The 22,407-nt window shown below is 44.4% G+C and overlaps 1 protein-coding gene across 1 annotated transcript in view; it reads left to right on the top strand.

Moving 5' to 3' along the window:
* The window catches only part of Bcl2 (B-cell CLL/lymphoma 2), a 169,201-nt gene that overhangs the window by 358 nt on the left and 146,436 nt on the right, over window positions 1–22,407 (top strand). The window contains exon 2 of the mRNA XM_013018897.1: window positions 1–362. Coding sequence (XP_012874351.1) covers window positions 1–362 — 362 coding nt within the window. The remainder of the gene's footprint in view (window positions 363–22,407) is intronic.

Below are 22,407 nucleotides of genomic sequence, written 5' to 3'. Positions count from 1 at the left end.
CGCACCCCGCCGCCGCCGCCCCGGGCCCGGCGCTCAGCCCCGTGCCACCTGTGGTCCACCTGACGCTGCGCCAGGCCGGCGATGACTTCTCCCGCCGGTACCGCCGGGACTTCGCCGAGATGTCCAGCCAGCTGCACCTGACGCCCTTCACCGCCAGGGGGCGCTTCGCCACGGTGGTGGAGGAGCTGTTCAGGGACGGGGTGAACTGGGGCCGCATCGTGGCCTTCTTCGAGTTCGGTGGGGTCATGTGCGTGGAGAGCGTGAACCGGGAGATGTCGCCCCTGGTGGACAACATCGCCCTGTGGATGACCGAGTACCTGAACCGACACCTGCACACCTGGATCCAGGATAATGGAGGCTGGGTAGGTGTGAGGGGGTGCGTGTGCGCGCGCGCAGGCGCGTGCGCTCGGGTGGGTCTGGGTTCGAGATCTCGGGTGTGAGGGGCTGTGGTTAAGAGGGTGTGTGCCGGGAGGGGGGAAATGGAGTCGAGATTGGGTCCCAGGTCCTCCCCTTGGGTCCGGGGCAGGCTGGTTGAGCCGGAGGGTAAGATGGGCCTCTCCTGCGGCCCCGGCCGGCGCTTCCTGGCCCCAGGTGCTGCCCATCTCGTGGGACGCGAGGGCTCGGAGATCTAGCGTCCTCTCAACGTGGGCCCAGTTAGCCGGTGGACGTGGGGGATGTCCGGGACCGCTCAGGCGCCAGCCCGCGGGGTCCGCAGCCCCCCTGGTGGACAGTGCCGTGGCCTCCACGTAGGTGTCCTCCCATGAGAGGGACAGACCCCCCCAGTGGACTGAGACCAGGCCTCTGCTGGCTCACTCCGAACGCTTGCCCACACGAGAAGCGCAGGCGTAGCGCTTTCCTGGAGCACGGAGCTGTGTGTGTGGAGGCAGGGTAGGCCTCGGCCCCTGGGCACATTCCCAGGGAGCGGGCCCCCGGGGCCTCGGGGCCGTGGGCGCCTCCGCGGGAGGCCTCAGCCAGGGGATTTGCTCTGCGAGCCTTCTTTGCATCCCACATCCCATGCAAGACTTAAACCTTCGCTGCCATCTTGGTGTCTACTATCCCCCCACCTAGATCCGCAGCATTTGGCCGTCTTCCCTGCTGAAAACTTGCACCCAGGTTATCTGTGAGGAGAGGTGGTTCTTAGCTTGGGATTTTCTTGAGCGCTGACTGCAGTTGAAGTAGCTAATCCCTATAGCTTCGCAGACTGTCTGTGAGGTGGTGGTTCTCTGGTCCGGTGCTACATGGAGCTCCCGTCATTCTACCACCCAGCAGTACTTTTTCATGAAAAGGGGTGGAGAGCAGCTCCTAAGAGTTGGGGTGTCTCGTCAAGATCTACACCTCGTATGTAAGACAATCAAGTCATTCTTATCTGCTTTCTTTCTTTTTTTTTAAAGCCCACTTTGTTTTAATTTAAAGAGTTATCTTCCAAAGCTCTTGCCTTTTCTAGTTTTGGGGGGAGAATGATTAATATTGTGTTTTAGAACCTATCAGGTGCCAAGAGTCTAGAATTGACTGCACGTGGATTCAAAAGCGTATTACTTGTTTTTACTACATCTCACAACATGAGCTGATGTTCAGAGCCCCAAAAGAGGGGGAAAAAAAAACCAAACAAACTGGATGCTTGAGTGAACATCTGATGTTATTTGATCAAAGGTGACAAAATATTGAGGTTGCTATTCCATCATTAAAAGTAAAATTAACTAGGCTAGCAACATTTAAGCCTCTACACTTCGAATGCTCTTTATGAATTGCCTGTTTGTTGGGAACCCACATTATCAGAATCTTTAGTAATTCCAGAAGAATTTGCTAAAGGATGAAAAACGTTTTTGTTAAGAGTTTCATTAAGTAGGTGGTTTGATTTTTAGTCACTGTATCCAGACTCCAGAAGGATCATTTTAAAATCAAAAGAAAAACTAATACTTTTACTACTTAGATTTTTATGAAATTTTAAAACATTTTGCCTTCTAGTTGAAAGAAATCCAAGGTAATAACTGCCATCTATTAAGTTAATAAAAAGGTGGGAAGCCAGGCCATATGTTTAGGATAGAAATTTAGATATACCCTTGGCCTTGAGTTGAATTGCAGTATGTTAAGATCTTATACCACTGAGTTTCTTTTTAAATGAAGCATCACGTTTTTTTCCTGTTCCCCATCGGGTTTTCCTTGTCGAGCCTATCTTTGTGGTCAACAGGTATCTGGGGTTGATAAATGTACAGACTACATTTTAACGATGCCAAACCACAATGACATACTGTAGAACATGATAAAACACTTTTTTTGACGACTCCTATAGTAAAAATAAATCATATAGAACCACAAGTGACTCAGGGTAAAATGTGTAATAGTTTTCAGAACAATACATAGATGATTGGCTATCTAGCAAAACAAAGGAATTTGGCACTCAGAAAAAGTATGTATTAGGAAATACATTCATATGTGAACATTTCGGAATATAAGTTGGAGTATTTGCAAGTTATTAATGATTCAACCATCAATTCATATGTGTGGTTTTCATCTTAAGTTTTCTTTTTTAAAGGCATCTGGCATGCAGACAGCTTTTCCTCCAGATTTGCACCAGTCACAGTTGCATCTGTAATAATAGCTTGGATCGTGCCGTGTTGGGTTGATAACAGTGAGACAGGTTCAGGAGAGGGCTAGCATAGTTCCTTGCCCTGAGACCACAATGGTGGCATTTCTAGGGCTCTGTAGATCACCTTGATCTCTAGAACACTTTACAGTATTCTTGATGTCACCTTTTCTGTTCCTTGCTTTTCTTTTGCAAAGTCCAGACCCTTCCTTGGCTGAGAGGAGTTCTTCATAGCCTAGGCTTTATAACATGGAGGAAGCATTCCTCGTAGTGATCAGCTTCTGATAAGTGGTCCCTGAAGCTTTCAAATTAATAAAAGACTAAAGAAGTAATTGGGTGTAGAATGGGGCGTGGCTTCATTCCGAAGTCTGAATAAGGCTTTGTGTGGCATGCAGAGAAAGAGGAAAGAGAGAGCATTAGCTCTAAAACTGCCTAAGACCTTGGCACTGAAGTGTGGCTCCTCGACCAGCAGTCTGAGTGTTATTGAGAGCTTCTCACAGATGCAGAATCTAAGACTCACCCCAGTGCTACTGTGATTTGTGTGCATGTTGAAGCGACGTGTGCTCTCTACTAAGTTGACTCCTAGGAGTCTATTTGTTGTTGTTGTTGTTTTTGGTGGTACCAGCTATTGAACTCAAGGCTTCCCTCTTGCTTTGCTTTCTTGCTTGGATGGTGCCCGACCACTTAAACCATGCATCTGGGCTTTTTTTGGAGATGGTATCTCAGGAACATTTCTCTCTGGGTTGCTCTTTGAACTTTACTCTTCCAGACTTCAGCCTTATGGGAATCTAGAATTACAAGGCTTAAGCTACCAGTGCCTGGCTTCTGAGGGACATCTTATTTATTTATTTATTAGGAAGAATCACATCCTGGAATGGATTGTGTAGGGCCTCTTTTTTCCAGTCTTTCCTGGAATACCAACTTTCTCAGATGATCACTAGACCGGTGGGACCCTATGAAGTAGAGTGCAGAGAGGGAGAGATAGGTGTGCAGTCTTCTAAGAATGTCATGTTGATGTATACCTTTTGTTTCTTACAGTATTTTTAGTATGAGTGTGTTTGTGTATTTATTATATGAAGTAGACCTACATGGTCAAGGGAAGGAAAAAAGTATCTGGATTCTTAAAAGGAAAATTCAAGAGCGTTTTCCATGGTAGTTTTGTAACTGTTTTTGTAATTGATTATCAGTGGTCCATTAAACTAAGATGATTTTCCTACTGCAATTAAAAGGCAAGAAATTTGCTCCTTTAATGGATGTATTAGTATTTCTGGGGGGCGGGGGGAGTCAGTCATGGAGCTTGAACTCAGGGCCTGGGTGCTGAGCCTGAGTTCTTTCGCTCAAGGCTAGTGCTCTACCACTTTGAGCCACACACCACTTCTGGTATTCTAGTGGTTAATTGGAGGTAAAAGTCTCAATTGACTTTCCTGCCCAGGCTGACTTTGAACTTGATCCTCAGATCTGAGCCTCCTGAGTAGCTAGGCTTATAGGTATGAACCATCAACACCCAGCTCTGTTAGTACTTTATCTCCTTACAGCACAGTTTAAGGTCCGTTAAAGAGTTTTTGGTGGCCTTGAAGTTGTTTTGAGACTAGGGACTCTTGCTGGTAAAGAGCAGAAGCATGAAGGGTAAGCTGATGGTAAAGGAAAATTGTGAACCTTCCATGCTATAAAGCAAGAAGTAGGACTGTCCGACTGATGTTGAGGAGTGATTCGTATATTTTAAACAAGAACATGCAGGAGATTGACTTCATTCAGTTGATGAGGGAGTAGTCAGATTTTTGTGTCTCTTTTCTGAATATAATTCACATCTGTGCATCCATCCATCTACATATTATTAACTGGGAATTGGTACCATGCTCATACTGTTCGAGAAAAAGCCTCATTTTTCTATTGGTTGAGTATCAGCTGCTTACGGCCCAGTTTTGGCAGTGAAATGATGGGATTAAAAATAACATTACAAAGATACAGTCTTAAATAATCCATTTAATGATGAACTTTTCCTTGGGAAAGTGCATCTTTCTGCTGGCTAAGAATCACATGGCCCCTTTTAATAATTTATTTTGTAGGAAAAGAATGCATTATTGCTCTTGGAGTTTTCAGTCATGTGCTCTTGAGTGATTATATTTCTGGACCTTCATACATTTTTTTTTTAGTTCACTGAGTTTTCTTCCGTGTTAGGGCTTTTGGTTGCTATTTAATGTGCGCTGAGAAAATTCTTTCATGCATCTTACTTTGAGTTGTGCTGTCTAGTGAGAACAGACTGTTCTTTCTTGTGAGCCTTGATGGAATTGGTACATGTCGTATTGCTTAAATGTCATTAGGCCACAAAGAGCATACCAGGTAACAGAAAGCCACAGATTAAAAATAAATAAGAGCCTGCTTCTCACCATTTTCTCCCTTCTTCTCGCTTCCTTTTCTTCCTTTCTGCTCCTTGTCCTACTCCATGTTTTGGGAGGGATGAGAAACCCACTCCTGAAACAGCATGTGGGTGCTTTGCGCGTTGATGGGCCCGTCTCCCCACCCACTCTGAGAGCCTCTCCGCATGTCTCAGCAGTCCGTTAGCCAAGTGGTATTCAGCAGGAGGGCATTTGTGCTAGAAAACAACACTCTCTTTGTAGCCTGCAAGGAGAAAGTGTTCTTTTCCCCCAGAGCTATAATGTATTGGAGGATCAGAGGTTCTCTTAAACCTTTTGGAGGTAATGCGATATCACCTTATTCAGGTATGACAGTTGCCTCCCAATCTGGTTACTGAGTCCCCTGGCTACATCTAGAGATCACCCAGTCTGTTTGCTTCTGTGGGAAGTGTCTCCTTCCTTCCTTGTGGTTTGATGTCTGCACAGAATTTGTGATGAAAAATCACTCAAGAACTGAGACAGTTACTCACAGACTAGGTGGCAAGGCCTACGTGTGTCCTGGGTTAGACTGAAGACATGGGAAGGAGAGGTTGTTCCTGGCCTAGATGAACCGACAGGCCAGGATTTTCAGTGTCTTCATCGACTCATTGGTACCACACAGCCCCACAAGCCAGATTCCTGGACTACAGCATTTAGAAAGAAAAAGCAAATAACCCAACAGATGCGATTTTACTTCTGTTTTTATCTAGAAAAGTTATTTCTAACCTTAAAGCTGTTCATGTGTGCATTAGGCCTAATTTAAATAAGGGGCAAAAATGCAGATAACTTAAAAACTACTGTCCTCACAGAAGGAGGCCAAACAGAACTGAAAGGCAAGGGGGGAGTTCCCTTTTTAGATAGTAACCCACTAAATATTATTTATGCACATTAGGAAGACTTAATAAACACCAGTCTACACTTTGTGAAGAATTGCATTAGTGCTTCTTAAGGAAAAAAACAATGAAGGCTCTGATTAGGATGATCAGAGCTGGGTAATTTGAAGAACTTTCTTAAATAACGCATTCTTGTCTCTGGAAGGTTTTGAACCAGAGCAGAGCTGCTTGCTTTGGGAGAGAAGAAAAAGCTGCCATTTCAAGCCTGTGTCACTCTACTCTCAAACGCTTCTCTTCTGAAATGTGACTTCCATTTTTCGGAAAGTCTTGGTCCACTGTGATACCGTTTTCCTCAGGAGCAGGTGAACGTGTTGCTTACAGTGCTTATGGTCCTCTTTTTGAAACTTACATAGCTTTTTTCCCTTTTTGCAGCATTCCTGTGGTTTTGGTGTTGTTTGTTTGTTTGTTTTTGATGTGCCCAGAGCTTTGTCCGCATGTCACCCGCCTGTCCTCCCGAGAGAATTGAGGGTGTGACTTCTGTTTCTCCAAAAGCAGTTGGGTTTTCTCATAGAGCCTACACTTGCTGTCACTCCCTACCTGCCTGATCACTGAGCACAAGCTGACCTTGCTACTATTCAACAGGTAGAATTTGCCTGGAGAAAATTGTAATATGTCTAGATTTTAGCATGAGAGCGCAGAAATGGGGATGTAGCCATAGGTGCAGTATACCCCCATCTAATCTTGTCATAAGCAGGAGCACAGGTAAAAATGCTGCCAACGGAAGCTAGCCAGAGCTTATAAATCCCAGGGCAGAGCAGATAAAAGGTGGTGTCTTAGTGGCAGCGTTTTCACGTCTTCCCATCTCTGTAGTACAAAATGATGGTGTGTAAGACATAACTTGAGTCTTCTATACATTTTGACTAAACTAAAATCACTTGTAGTGAGAACTCCTTCCCTAAACAGTCTCCCAAACGTGCTACAAAGAGAACACCTCCCTGACGTGCTGGTGTGGCTAGTTTGCTTTGGCTCCTTTGGGAGATTTTCTTGGGCGATGGAACACATTCCATGAAGAGATTAAGGATGGAACACACCTCTGTTTACACACTGTCTGTGGGGCATGTGCCTCCATGGGAAACTCCTCGATGGGAAAATTCACATTTCCATTCGGCCACCGTTTTGCCTTCAGAATTTCAGAACTAGGGCCATATTCCCTTTTAAATTAATAATCAGCTGTCTGAGGCATTGGTGTAATGAGTCAGAAGCTTATGACTGACTCTACTCTGTTCTTTATTATGTATGTCTCCCCCAAAACAAGCCCGGAACCCACTGTGTCAAGCGAAGCCTTAATTCTTCAAAGGAGATTTTCTGTTTCCCATTGAGACCAATACATCTCTTCTTGTGACAGTTGCAATGACAATATTTCTCTATTTTTAACTGTCGAGTAGACAGTTAAGTTGCAAAAGAGTAATGCAGTGTATACTCATTTTAATGCTTGGAGCCCCAAACAAGGAATCAATGTTGCAGCTTGTCTTTTCTTGACTTTTTCCAGTTCTCTTAAGCAGATAACTAAGGCTTCTTTATGACTTGAGTCTAGGTTATTGACTCTGAAATTGAAATGCAGCCAACTCTCCCTCTCAACTGCATTACAATTGTCTAAGAGCATTTGGAGCACAGACTTAGTCCTACAAGTTTAGTGCCTATCTAGTATATAATATTTATCCTCACTACAATTAGGGTAGGAATAAAACTATTTAAAATTATATTATCAGCTCTAGATATTGATTTGTGTCTTTGGAAAAGAATGTTGGTCCATTAAAGCACCTCTATGTTTGAAATTGCAGGGCTGTATCCTAGCCATTTCTTTCATGGGTTCCTATAAGCTTTAAATACACACACACACACACACACACACACACACACACACACACACACACCACTGAGAATCTAAGAAGAGTTTTAAAGTATTTTATAACAAAATTAAAATAAGTACAATGAGGTAGAGCCACTTACTAAACATTAAAGTGATAGTATAAGGAGAAAATGATCTGAGGAAGTTTCTGTGTGTGTGTGTGTTTGTGTGTGCGCGCGCATATGCACATAGGTGCCAATACTGGGTCTTGAACTCAGGGCCTGAGTTCTATCCCTTAATTTTTTCTCTAAAACCTGATGCTACATGTCTTGAGCTACATGTCTACTCACTGGTTTTTGGTGGTTAACTAGAGTCTTATGAACTTTTCTACCTAGGCTGGCTTTGAAGCTCCATCCTGATGTGAGAAAGAGTTAATTAAGGAAAATGAACAGTTGTCCACAAAACTTAGCGCTGAGTAATTAGGGTAATGATGGGTGTAGAAAGATCTGGTGACTGAGAAAAGTATGCACATTGTTATATTGATTTTACAAAAACAGGAAAAATATTGGAGGCCTATTGTTTGCAAAGCTTTGGGCTACTTGTTTCCATTAAATAAAAATGTGTAGGACAGTGATTTCCTTGGGAGAGCTTGTCAAGCAGTGAAGGCTGAATAGTGTATAATCCTTGACAATCTTTACTGGACAGAGAGGTCTGGTTTAGCCTGAAGGCATTTTGGAAGAGTTTCACATGGGCGATGACTTTGAGGCAAACTGTGGGGAACAGATAGTGGTGTCGGCAGAGGATTCCAGAGCAGTCAAGGTAGGCAGAGCTGGGTGATATCTGTTTAGGGAGCTGTGGAGTCTCATTTGACTAGAGCGTCAAGAGCACTTGGAGATTCTACTCAGTGAATCTATCATGTGGTCCTAACTTGATAGATGTTGGAAGGGTCCCAAAACAAGACAGTAAGTGGGTGTGAGGAAGATGGATGAGGCCGGCTGGATGGGGAGGCTGCAGAAGGAAACAGCTGAGCCATGTGAGTTGGGTGCAGAATGACAGTGTAGTCGTGGAGGTGGTACACGAGTTGAACCAAAGGACAAAATGTCAGGAGTGAGGGAAGACAATCATCAGAGGATTCAGGGCGTGTACCAACTGGCTTACAAAGCCAATAGTATCTTCAAGAGAGAAAGCAAAGACAAGAGAAGTTACGACTTGGTGATTTAAATGTGATGAATATAATTTTGAACATTTTAAACTTCAACTTCTGTGAGGATGCCCAAGTCAAATGCTCAGTAAGAAGCTGGATGGATGGATTAGTTCTAATTAGTGTCTTCCATTTGTGGCTCTAGGACTGACAAAATCAATGTTCTCTCAATCACTGGGATTTCTTTATGAAATACTTCTCGTATTAAATTCAGGGTCACGGGCTGGGAAGGTGGCTCAGTGGTAGAGTGCTTGCCTTGCATGCATGAGGCCCAGGGTTTGATTCCTCAGCACCACATAAGCAAAAAGAAAAAAGCCGGAAGTGGTGCTGTGGCTCAAGTGATAGAGCGCTAGCCTTGAGCTGAAGGACAGCGCCCAGGCCCAGAGTTCAGGCCCCACGACCAGACCCCCCCCAAAATAAATAAATAAATAAATTCCGGGTCGCACCTAGCATTGTGGGTAGTGGATGGATAACCATCACTGCATATTGATGGGATTAAGAAAATTGCAGTTTAGAGGCACTTTGGGTATCTAAGTCTTGGTAACTAGTGAATGCTCCCCATTTCTCTTACTACAGAGTGTGTTGGCCAAATGTTACCTCCTACTGGTGCATTAATATTTAACAGAAACAAAACCAAAAAAAGACCTATTAATTTATCTTTTTCATTATATTGCCAAGGTACGTTGTTCCTCCCTAAAGGTAAATCTGGATTTCACTTAATAATAGACATACAAGAATAATGAGTCCTTAAAATCAACATTAGACACCAAACTGCTAGTGGTCACATATCTGTTTAATTAGCATCAGTTCATTGTTCAAGGGGGCTTTCATTTTGACATGTCCATATATGTGTACAATATACTTTGATCAGACTCATTCCCACATATTTTTGTTTATATGAAGTTGAACACACACAAAGACTATACATATATGCTTCCCTCTCCTCTTTTCTTGAATTTCATGTTACCCAAACTGTGAAGGTCTTGATGATTGAGATTGATTGTTCATCACCTTATCATTAAAGAATGAAAAGCTTGCCAGGCACCAGTGGCTCATGCCTAGCTAGCTGCTCAGGAGGCTGAGATTTGAGGACTGTGATTCGAAGCCAGCCTCTGGAGGAAAGTCTTGAGACTCTTCTCTCCCTCACCACCAAAAAGTCAGCACTGGAGCTGTGGTCCCAGTGGTAGAGCACCAGCGCGAGCAGAAAAATTAAGGGACAAAGGGACAGTGCCCAAACCCTGAGTTCAAGCCCAGAACTGGCACACACTCATGTGTGTGCATGTACACACACACACACTATACAAGGCTTGTGTAAGATTCTCATGGTAGGGAGCAAGGTCAATGTTAACTCTGAACAGATGTGAAAAGAACAGCGTGGAAGTCACCAAGATGAGCGGGCCTCCAGTCCTAGAAAAGCGAGCAGCCAACTGAAGCTACAGTCCTAGAAAAGCGAGCAGCCAACTGAAGCTAGAAGTCCTTAGAGCTTAGCATCCCCAGAGGTGAGAGAACCAGGAGTTCATTTCTGAAGACGTGCAGTATAGGCTGTCAGTGCTGCACAGATCCAGCTGTCGCCCTGGTCACTTTACCCACGCTCTCCACGCTGGTTCAGGAAAGCCTCCCAGCCAATCTGTGGTTTTGAGAACTGCGGGAATTTGTATTTTGAGAATCTTCTGGGTTTAGCACAAAGGACACTCCAAACCTTGTTGCTCATCATTTGTCATCTATTCGAGAGAAAGACTGTATGACTTGTTTACTCATAATGAAGCCTCGTCATACTTCTCCAAGGGCTTTTAAAAGAAGGATTTGTCCCCTTGCAGACGTCCCCATGAATGAAACCACCAGCAAATTCTCTTTCCCTTTCCCCTCCCCCTCCCCTCCCTCCCTCCCTTTTGAGGCCATCTGTGCCTTGCCTTCCCACTGCCAGCCCCTCTTCAAGTGGCTTATCTTTGAGTGAATTCAGAAACTTCAAATTATAAAGGACACACAGATAATTGGCCTGGTCTCCAAACTATCTGTCCCCTGCGCTGCTGCCAGATCCTTCTAATGAATACATCCAGTGACAGTGGGGTTCTTGAGCCTGTCCGGGTCCGTGAGAAAATGAGCCCCTCCGCTTTGTAACAGCTTGTGGCTCAGGGGGAGACGTGACAGCCACTGCCCAAGTTTTCTTTGAATGTAGTTTTCTTTCCCATAAATGATACTTTGAGAATCCAGTGGAGGGGTTATTAGTTTTCTATTTCATGCTTGGCCTGTGTGTGGGAATAACACAAGCTGTCACTGCAAATCAGTAGCTTAAACAAGCTTTGTCTGGTTCATGTGAACATTTAATATTTGGCTCGATTAAAAATTAACTGATGAAAAGTACATGTCGTTGGAATTTGAAAATACCTTTTGTACGGAATATTTCAAAGGCATGACCAATGAATAAATGGGTGGTTTTTAAAACACAAAGTCTTGTGGGGTGTGGGTGGGGTTAATCTGAGCAGACAATCATTTTAAGGCCTCTCTACCTGTTTGGTCTGGCATGTGAAAAGCAATGTCCTGTTTGTGGTTGCTAAGTTACTCAAAAATGAGCGAATAACTTTTTTAAAAAAATTGTTGTTGTTAGTTTTAAATTGGTCACAGGCTTAAAACACACAGGACAAAAGATGGGTTATTCATTTATCCAGCACATTTACACCCTTTACCTATAGCATGAGGTCAAGCGTGTAGGCCCACGGTCAGGGGTGGTGTGGCCACAGATCATAAAAATCCAGTGCTGCGGACTGTCCTAATGCTAGAAGAGGATGTCCAGCAGCAGGAGACATTTGTTAGAACAGGAGGTCTTCCCCCAAGGAGCAGCAAAACCTCCAGGGGGAGCAGGGCAGAGCCTAGTGGGTGAGGACCGGGGAGAGCACACAGAAAACTTCTTCCACAACAAGCTTTGTAGAGATGGAAGAGTGGATCTGGGGTGATGCAGGACCATGGGTCACTGGGGTGGCGCTGTGGGGGTCAGAGCAGCTGGGGATGGAGAGCTTGGCTGTGAGTGAAATACATATATATATGTGTGTGTGTGTGTGTGTATATATACACATATATACACGCACACACACATCTATGTGTATGTATATGTATGTATGTATATGTATCTTTTTGTTGTTGTTCAGTCATGGGGCTTGAACTCTGGGCCTGGTCACGGTCCCTCAGCTCTTCAGCTCAAGGCCAGCGCTCTACCGCTTGAGCCACAGCACCGCTTCTGGTTTTCTAGTGACTTATTGGAGATAAGAGTCTCATGAATTTTCCTGCCCAGGCTGGCTTTGAACCGCAATCCTCAGATCTCAGCCTCCTGAGTAGCTAGGATTACAGGTGGGAGCCACCAGCACCCAGCATGTATATATATAAGGAGGATGCTGTCAATGATAGTCTGAATATTTCAAAGCAGCTCTCATTTCTTTTCAACTACAATAGTCGCTTTTTCTATACTCATTTTTAAAAACAGTGTGGTCATTGTGCTGCTTAGGTAGGAACACCTCCCTCCCCTCCTCCCCAGTCTAGTTTTATATTCTTTTAAATTAGCATGGCCTGCTTGAAAACTTGATGTTGTTAGCATCCACGTTGCAATAAAACTTCAGTTAGGAGCCATTAATAAAAGGGCATTGGAAGAATTCATTCACAAATGCAAGGCAGTGTGCATAGAATTTTTCTCCCAAGTTTGAAAAAGAAAGCACAATAGTGGTCGGTAGGACTTTAAAGTTTCCCAAGGAATTCCATATCTGTTGGTCCATTTGGTCTTTCCAACATCCCGAATTCAGGGAGGGATTAAATTCCAACTTCTCCCTGCTGGGGACTCTCTAGCTTGTTACCTGTTTATTCCCAAGGGAAGGGAAGATTTTATAAGAAAGCAGTGTAAGGGCTGGGAAGGTGGCTCAGTGGTAAGAGCGCTTGCCTTGCATGCCTGAGGCCCTGGGTTCGATTCCCAGCACCATATAAGCAAAAAGAAAAAAGCCAGAAGTGGCACTGTGGCTCAAGTGGTAGAGCGCTAGCCTTGAGCTGAAGAGCTGAGGGATAGCGCCCAGGCCCAGAGTTCAGGCCCCATGACCTTAACCAAAAAAAAAAAAAAAGAAAGAAAGAAAAAAGCAGTGTAAGTGCCCCACATTGCAGGGCCGGATTCAAGGAGAGACCAATAGCTCCTGCTATCATCCTGCTTCTCTGGGGATGGTAGAGGACCCGAGATTGCTCAACAGGAGCTTAATCAAATAGATTTCATTTGCAAGCAGAATATCCTCGACTGCTTTCTGTCTGAACAGTGGTCAGCAAAATTAAAATTCAGTCTTTTTGTTTCTGGTTGTTTTCCTTCCTTTGGTTCTACTTCTGAAGTGTTTTTTTTTCTTTTTCTTTTTCTGAACTGGGCAACCCCTGGCTAGTGCCTATAATCCTCGTTACTCAAGGGCTGGGATTGGAAGAGTGTGGTACAGACAAAGCCTGTGAGACTTATTATCTCTAATTAACCACCAAAAAAGCTGGAAATAGAACTGTGGCTCAAGTGGTAGAGCGCCAGCCTTGAGTGAAAAAGCTCAGGGACAGCGCCCAGGACCTGAGTTCAAGCCTCAGTATGGTCATAAAAATTACCAAACGAAGAATGATTTTGCTGGAGATGGGCATCTAGTTGCCTGCCACCATAGAAGAACTAGCAACCTTTGTAAAAAGAGAGTAGCAGAGTTAGTGAGAAACTTCTCCAAGCCCCACGAGTGTCTCTTCCAATAGAGCAAAAGTGGAATTTGATCAACATACATGATGCTTCTTGATTGTCCCTCTTTAATAAAGGTGTTGTTACTTACTTTTTAAATTGGGCTCCCCTCTTTGAGTGTACAGGAAAAAAAAAAACAGCCCTATCAAGCGCTCATTGAACTTACCATATGGCAGGCCCCTCCTGTTAGGGTTTAGCCACAGCACTTAAAGGGCACGTCCGTTTCCACTTCACTCATTCAACAGATGTTTTTGAAGAGTTTACTTTGTGCCAAGCACTCGTCTAAGGTGCTGAAGCTGACACAGAAAACATGAAAGTCAAGAACTGTCTTTTATTTGTCTCTTGAATGCAATCCTGTAGACACATCAGACAGCAAATAGCTACAGACGAATGGAGAGAGGAGAGTGGGTGAATTCAGTTGTAATGTTCAAAGTACACATGTGAAAATGGAACTTGGGATGAATGGGGTTGGGAGCTGTGAGGGATGACATTGGACTCATAACCTGATGGATTAAATTGCAATAATGCCTTAACAGCTCAATAGAAAGTCTACCTGGCAAAGCAGAGGCGAGGAATGGGAGGGAGGGATACCGGGAGGCCTGTGCCACTGCACTGCTCTTGGCACAGCGCAGCTAGTGGCTTTTCTTCGTTAGCAGCTGAAGATGGTGTTCTACTCGAAGATTAATGCTATTCGTAGAATCTGGCTCTGAACATCAGTTTCAAACGAGTTCCCATTCACAACCTGGCATTAAAAGCCGTGGCTTCTATTTGGGGTGCAGGTGTTTGAAGCACGTTTTCCCTTGCCAGTCAGTCATGCTTCACGTTTCCATTTATCACAGCATCGGTCATCGACCTCGGCACCACTAGTCAGGAAGGAAGGAAGCGAAGCATTTATGGAGTCCCCTTGGGTGCCAGAATGGCAAGTTTGACCCTTTTATGGATAGGAGATGATTTAACCTCAGTAACGTCCTCCGGAGAGAAGGAAGTGGACTAGATAGAAGATGAGGAAACTCCAATGTCTTCTCCTAGAAAGAGGCAAAGCCAGGGTCCTGTAGACAGATCAGCTGACAAAGAAGGTCCTCTGGAACTTAAAGAGAAGTTTAAACATTTGAAAGAGAGACCTATTAGTAAAAAAAAAAGGCAGCTGTTGCAAGGGAAGCTTTGGTTTCTTTAAAAATCCAATTAGCCCTTGTTCTTTAAGTAAGGAAGAGGTGAAGGAACTCTTTTCTCACAGCATGAATTCTTCCTAGAGGAAAAAAAAAAGGAAAGTTAAATGAAACTTTGCTTGCTTCCCTTGGATTCCATGAGTCTGTATAAATACCTGTTTTTTTTAAAAAGTAGGGGTCAGGGGTGTGGCTCCCTTGGCAGAGTGCTTGGCCTATGAGTCCAAGTGGCAGGTACTGAGTTTGAGTCCAGGTCTCAGTCCTTAAAAAAAAAAAAAAGTAGCTACCTCATTTTCAAGACTAGATTCCTGTTTCCAAGGCCTTCAGGGAAGGGCACTGGTGAAAGTAACAGAGCTGGACCTAACAGCTGGAACCCGTGATCTCACTGTCCACCGTAACCTGCCTAATGTCTTAATAAAAAGCCGGGCAAGGCTGCGGTTTCCCTCAGCCCTGAGCCTCCTCCCTAGGCTGGTCTTATTTTAGGCATAACCTTAGTATGGTTTTATTGCCCTGCGATGGAATGACATGTGACTCAAGTCTACACAACGATGATATATCTGTTTTTAGACTTAGCTGTAAATTTTATTCTACTTGTAAACAAACCCACCTGAAGAGCCCTGCGTTTATCCAGTTAGGGTTGTTTCCATCCCCTGCATGCTAATTTGGATACTTTGGCCTAGAACAACAAAGTGTTTCCAGAATAACTGTTGAACAGGATGCAGTGTATTGACTTGTGGAACTCAGGGAGGTCCAGCTTGGGCCAGTAAACTCTTATACTTAAAAGCTAGCTTTGGACAAGATAGGAATCTCTTCCTCCCTCCTTAGGAAGCCCATCTCTCTACTCCTACTTTCTCATGAACGGTATATCTCTTTGTTATGAAGCAGATACAAGTCGAATATTAAGATAAGTTGAAGTTCACATGCAGAATGCAAAACTCAAAAGAAGAAGAAGCTCTGAAGTGTTAAGACATTTGGTTAATATAGATACATTTTTAAAAATTAAATATTCTCCCCCAGGCACTGGTATGCCTTTTTAAAGTAGAACTATGTGATATTTCACAAGGAAGCAAAAAAGGAAGGGAAATTATTATTCAAGCAGAGGACGATAGTAACCTTTCATTAGGCGAGACCAAGAGTTCAACAGGAACGTCCCCAAACCCCCAAACCCAGGACTCCTCATTAGTTGAACTAAACAAGTCACCAGCTCTTTCCTTTTGTTTAATGAACCACACGGGTTGTTTTTTAAGTTGACCCAATATAATCCAGAATGTTTAATTTATAAGCTATAAACCAACAGCATAATATTTAAAAGGCTGCCTCGTGTGTGTGTGTGTGTGTGTGTGTGTGTGTGTGTGTGTGTGTGTGTTGTTCTTTAACAGGTTGTGTGTGACCTCTTAGTGACAGACTTGTGCTGTCAGGAAGAGGAAAGCGTAGGCTGGATTCTGGGCTTCTGGTTTCCAGTGTGAAGAGGAGATGGTTGGGATTCTTTTCAATGTCCTTTGAGAAATAAGGAGTGCCTGTTTGTTTCCGGTTCTGGAATTTGAGTAGAAAAAAACCTTTATGACGGCAAAGTGTAGTAATATTTTCAGAGATCTCTGTTTAAGGATAATTACCCTCCATACAAGTAGAGCAGGAAGTAATTTCCACCCTCTGTGCAGAAAGAGGTTAGAAAGTTTTCATGCTAAGTTCACGCGCAGCTCCCGAGAGCTAGGCCATCAGTGATTGCCAGCCAGTCTTCTTCAACAGAGTGACGGTGGTGCTGCTGGTGGTGGTAGTGGTGATGATGATGGTGATAATGCTGGTGGTGGTGGTATTTGTGTATATTAAAGCATATATAACATGTTGGGGATTGTTAGTGACAACACACTGCTCAGCTTTTGGAGTTTTCAGGAAGCTTCTCTCTGCCAAGGCCCCCAGAAGTGATGACTTGGGGCAAGCCTCCCCAGTGGCAGGCAGGATGCGGAGAAGCCTGTTTAGGAAACCATTTATCTCGAGTAGACATAGCATCTGCAATGACCTGAGCAGAAACAACAATGGCAGTGACATCAGCCTCACAGCCTTTTTTCCCTGGCATAAGAAACCAGTTATGTAAGGAAAAAGGAATTTCTCTGGGGAAGAGTCCTAGAAAGAAAGCAGCAGTTGAGATAAAAATAACAAAGATATAACATAGCATCCGAATGTTTTCTGTGTTTTCCCATCCACGCTCGAGACCTTGCGCGACTGACTCTGCTCATTGCCACACATCTGGGCTGGATGGCCCTGTCCATTTGACTGGTATATACCCGAGTCCAGTGGAAGAGCTGGGTACTGTGGAGTTAGTGGAACCATACTTTAGATTTGCCCTCAGCATACCTAGCTGGAAGAAGGGATCTTTCAGGGGAAGCACTGCTGTAAAAATGGAAGCCCAGGGCTTTCTGGAAGGAAGGGTGGTGAGTTTGGTCTCTCATCTAGGACTAGAATCTGAGCTGTCCTGGTTCAGGTATCTGCACCCGCCATCATGGATCATTACAACCTCCTCTGAAGCTGTGTTCTCACGCTACAGGTCAGGGTCTTGTAAAATAAGTTCTTGTCATAACAAAGCATGTGGCTGCCAGATTACACCTCAGAGGCCCTCCCCCTGCTTCATCCAGAAGATTTCCAGGTACTGTGGGGAAAAGATGCTGTTTCTATGCTGAGTCTGATTCAGGGGGTGGGGTGGAGGGGTCATGCTGATAAATGGTGATAAATAGTAGTGGCCACCACCATGTGGAGAAAGAGGAGGAAACCCAGCCAAACTCTCTTGGCTCCAATTTTATGCAAATTGGCTTAACAGAATGCAAATGATTTCTCAGTAATTCAAGGCCCAAGGACACAGGCTCAGCTGTTTTCGGTAGTGTCTCTGGGCTTTAGATCCAGCCGCTTTTGAGGCAGGGCAGGGCTCCAGCAGGACAGGTTACAGATGGCTTGGGAAGGAATGGCCGCCTGCAGCAAGAGACACCACGCCTGGAATTGCATCCACCGAGCTGCAGCTTTTCCTTTGGCAGAAAACAGTACAAGATTGATGTGTCTGGGGACCAGGAGAATGTCAACGCAACTCATGCTTTCCAAAGGCCCGTATTTCTCGTATCCCCCAATGTTTCTATGATCATGGTATATATGAAACACTTCCTTCTCCCACGTATGATGATTGGTTATTTACCTGCTGCAGGCACTTGAACTATATATTGAGAAAAGGCTACTATGTACCACCTAAGTGTGGAGCTATGACCCTGTATCTAAATGTACTCTACCCTTAGGTTGCCAGAATGAATGCAATACTATTTCATCAGTACATTTTATATTAATTACATGTTAAGGCAGTGTTTTTGGATATACTGATTTAAATAAAAAAATACCAAATGTGGTCACTAGGAAATATAAATTTTGTTTCAATTGGACAGTACTGGTCCAGACTTGTAACTATTCATTACAGGATGTGAACACTATTTATTCCACACTTGGGTGTTATTCTATGGATTCTGGTTCTAGGATTACATTTTTGTTGATTTCCATATTTGCATATTATTATGCAGGAAGTTGAAAAGCCTTTTTTTCCCTCTGAAATTGGGGTACAGTGGAGATCATTTGCAGTATCCTGTATAGCCCTGTTTATTGTGTTTGTTTCCAGGCTGTGGTTAGTCCCACTGACTGTCTCTTATAGGAAGGCAAGCCTTGCATGCCTTCACATGAGAAAAGAAGGGGGAGACTGCTAGCCTGCAGTTAGAGCTGGGTTGGGAATAGAATTTCAGCCTTTGACTTGCAGCCCAATGCCCATTAAAATAGGCTAAAAATTGCTTGTGGAAATATTTTCTTTTATTATTTCTTCCAAAAGTAATAGAACATAGTCAATTTAGAAATATTTATGTGTACATGTGTAAGGCAGATAAGTTTGTGTACATATCCCACAGCCAGCTAACATGATGTAACCCAAGGTCGCAATGGATATTCATTGTCAATGTGCAGCTCCCGTTGGGATTTTCCCATCCACTTGAGGGAAGGGTAGGGTCAGGGTGGCAGGCATGTTGTCACAACCAGGGCTGTTTTCTTCTGTTGGAAGTCAGACAGTCATGTTGAGCTCCTGGCAATGTGAAGCAAGGTTGGAGAGTCTTGAGATTGAGTGTTAGTCATCAATGGTATAGAAACACAAGGCAGGTTCCCTGGACCATTGAGGGGGGAAGAATTACATCCGACATAGGAGATGGCTTAGGACTGGGATAGAAAGGTGAAAATTCCTAGGAAGAAGAAAGAGGCTGTTAAGGCCAAGGCTTGGCGGCAGGAGCGGCAGGTGGGAGCTGTGTAGCCTCCAAAGGCCTGGAGGGGCCGGGGCCTTGGGTGTGTCTTGCTGGCCCTGCTAGGTACTTGCTGTTCTGGCATGTCACATACTTTCCTGAATATGTGTTTCTTCGTCTTCAAGTGCAAGAATTGAGTAAGAATCCCATTACCATTTTGAAGATAGAGCAATTGGCAAAGACTGTATCAACCAGGTCTGATTTTCTATTGCCATTCCTTCTGCTGCCTAACACACTCAAGGGCACCACGATCATAAGTGTGGTCACTGGCTGAACCCTTCACCTGGCCCTGAATTCTAATTACCCTCTAACTGTGGTCAAATACCTACATATACTTAAATAAATACCTACCTCCCGACATAGGTGCATAGCTATTGTAGAATGAGATCTAAAAGTGCTTATTTCCACTTGTCGTTCTGGGCTCTTTCTGTTCTCTTCATCCCAATGCTTTCTGAATTCTAATTATTTCTTACCATATGTCTTCGGAGTGTGGTATTAAACAGGTACTCCTTCCCTCACATTGATCACAAATTTTACCAAATCTTCTTTTTAATCTTAAACTATTTCCTCATCTTTTATACCTCCTGTGAGTTAAACAAGCTTCCAGGCTAGAGATGAATGACAGAAGGACCTAACTACTTTTTCTCCAGAGGACTGTATTTTAACCGCAGGGAGACAAAGCTCCCCCCACCCCGCCCCCCATCTTGGAGCAGCTTTGTAGAATCTTCTCAGGAGCACATTCCCTCACTCCAGCTTCCAGCCACCTCTTCCGCCTCATTATACTTTGCTTAGCACTGAGAAGCCTGGCATGGTTTCTGTTGGAATGAAAAGTTTGGCAGAGCTGCCCTAGACAACAGCACCGCAAAACACTGTGGCAGAAGGTTTGGTCTACATACCAAGGCAGCCAAAGTATTAATTGCATTCTCTGTGATCACAAAAAAAAAGGCGCTGAATTATTCTCTTCATGTTTTAAGAATGACAGGCCTTCGCACCTCAGACTCAAAGCATAGTGTATCCCATGGCAAGGAGAAGCTAGATTTGAGGACAAAAATTAAAAAAAAAAACCAAAAGCATAGAAATGAAATGGATTGGTCCAGATACTCCCTACAAAGACGGACAGGTAGCCTGTGTCATGATTGATACCTGTAAAATGGATATCAGGGAAAGGCCAACGAAGAGTTTTCATACATTTACATGATCTAACTTCACAATCTGAGATCTTATTTCAGACATTGAAATGGGACTTTCTGTAATTGCTTCATTTTTTTTTATTTTTTAAAATAGTTGTACAAAGAGGTCTCGATTGAACATATCAGTAGATGAGCACAATGCACCTTGATTAATATCTCCCCTTCCATTGTACAGCGGAACCCCATACATCCCCTCACCTTGCCTGCGTTCTGAAATGGGATTTGTCCACTTGCCTGCTACAAGTTGACCCCCTTTTCTCTCATGTAGGTATATGAAAAAAATTGAGAAATCTGGATGTGGTATCTCTGTATGTTCTTTGCTTCCTTGGACCCTGATTTTCCTCAGTCCTCATGTCCAGGGTCCTTCAGTCTCTTCCTGCTGCTTTTCCTTGGAGCCTGCTGTTCCTCCTTCCAGAAATGCGCCCCTTCACCACGCACCCCCACAGACACCCACCTGCAGGCTTGCTGATCCTATCTCCAGTCTCTGTGCACCTGTAGAGATTATTTCGCAAAGAGCTGTTTGTGATTCTTTGACTTGGTTGGGAGGACAGATAAAGCAGGTGTCAGCCTGTGTTTGGGGGAATTTTCCTATGCTACCCATTGTTATTCTGTTGGTACCCCACCCTCTCCTCACAACCCCCAAAAAAGAGAAGTACAGCTGCTGCTAATGTTCAGGGTTTGAGGAGGTTTTGGTTTAAAATGTTTGTTTGGATCAGAGGGAATTTTGTGCTGGGCAGTGCCTGGGGCAGGACGTGCAGTGTGATCCATCTATGATTAGACTCCATTTCTCCTCCTTGGTCTTCTCTGTGTGGCACAGAGGCACTGGCTGGGAGTTCTGCCTGGGGGCTGAGTCTAGGCTAGGGTGGCATCGACTTGGTCATCATCTCAGGCTGTGTGAGGGCTTGGCCCAGGTGATGTTTCTGAACCGGCTCTGTCAGAGAGAAGACCCTTCAGCTCAGAGTCAGGGTCCTCAGGTCAGGCTGTGCAAGCCTTTGCTAAGATGACTTGTCTCCAGCAGTGGGAAGCGGAGTGCCTAGACCCCTAACACCCTTCTGTCTTTGGGCCTGTTTGTCTATTGTATCCGGCAGAGAGCCTCTAAGCTCCTCTCCCCATTGAGTGTGAGGGCGCCTTCTGCTCAGTGAATCTGCTGCAGTAGGCACCTTGTCCAACACTTTTGGACCATACCTGGCGTGCTCACAGACTCAAGGAGAACTGATAGCCCACCCCTGGGTGCTCTCATGGCTGAAAAACTGTGCCACACAGCAATGGAAATGGCTCTTTGGTTGCTCTCTGTCAACTTCATTGGCTGTCCATTTCCCAAACCATCTGGCTGGTCACACACTCAACCTTTTCTGTCTGCGTGCAAGCCTCCCACGTTAGGCTCAGAAGCAGCTTCCAAGCTACCATTGTTTGTGTCCGTTCAGGCTAGAAGAGTCATGAACCATATGGGAAAGCTTTCCTACAAAGTATTTTGTTTTGGTTTTTCAGCTTAATCTGGGGAGACTGCTAATCGTTCATGTCTAGGATGGCCAGAACTTCAGTTTCCCAGCTGGAATCCTTGCACGAGGAAGGAGGGGTGTGTGCGTCATTATTCTGGGATGTCGAGGTAAATCAGGATGTTCCCAGGCAAACTGGCACCTGCAGTTCTAACCCTGAACACGTCGGTCTTCATTACTGGGGGTTGTGCTAGTCCTTCCAGGACTTGTCCAAAGGCTAATGAAGAATTCTGTAGATTTCTTTGCATTATAAACACATCCACTAGAAACCCTCCTGTTGACTATGTATTTACATACTGGACTCCTTGAGCTCACCACACGTGAAAATGCGTTCTAGTCATCTTGGACTCTCATGGAATAATAGCTTTTTCGTGGAATTCTTCAGGGCCCTACACCATTTTATAGGCAATCATTGTTCCTTCTCTGCCCCGCCCCCTCCATGGTACTGGGTAATTGAACTCAAGGCCTCAAACTTTCTAGATCAACCTTGGATCAGGCTCCTCAGTCCTGCTTTTGTTCCTCAGTTAGGGTCTTGCGCATTAGCCTGGACCAGCTTTGGACTATGATCCTTTGCACCACCACAACTGGCACCCAGGTGTTGTTCTTTTCTTCGTTTGGGATTCTAAGACTAGGAAGAAGAGACACAGCTCAGTGCCACCCCTGGCCCA

Source organism: Dipodomys ordii, unplaced genomic scaffold, assembly GCF_000151885.1.
Source record: "Dipodomys ordii isolate 6190 unplaced genomic scaffold, Dord_2.0 Scaffold43, whole genome shotgun sequence".
Lineage (NCBI taxonomy): Eukaryota > Metazoa > Chordata > Mammalia > Rodentia > Heteromyidae > Dipodomys > Dipodomys ordii.
The sequence above is the reverse complement of the archived record's forward strand: the minus strand, read 5'-3'. Positions and strand labels throughout refer to the sequence as shown.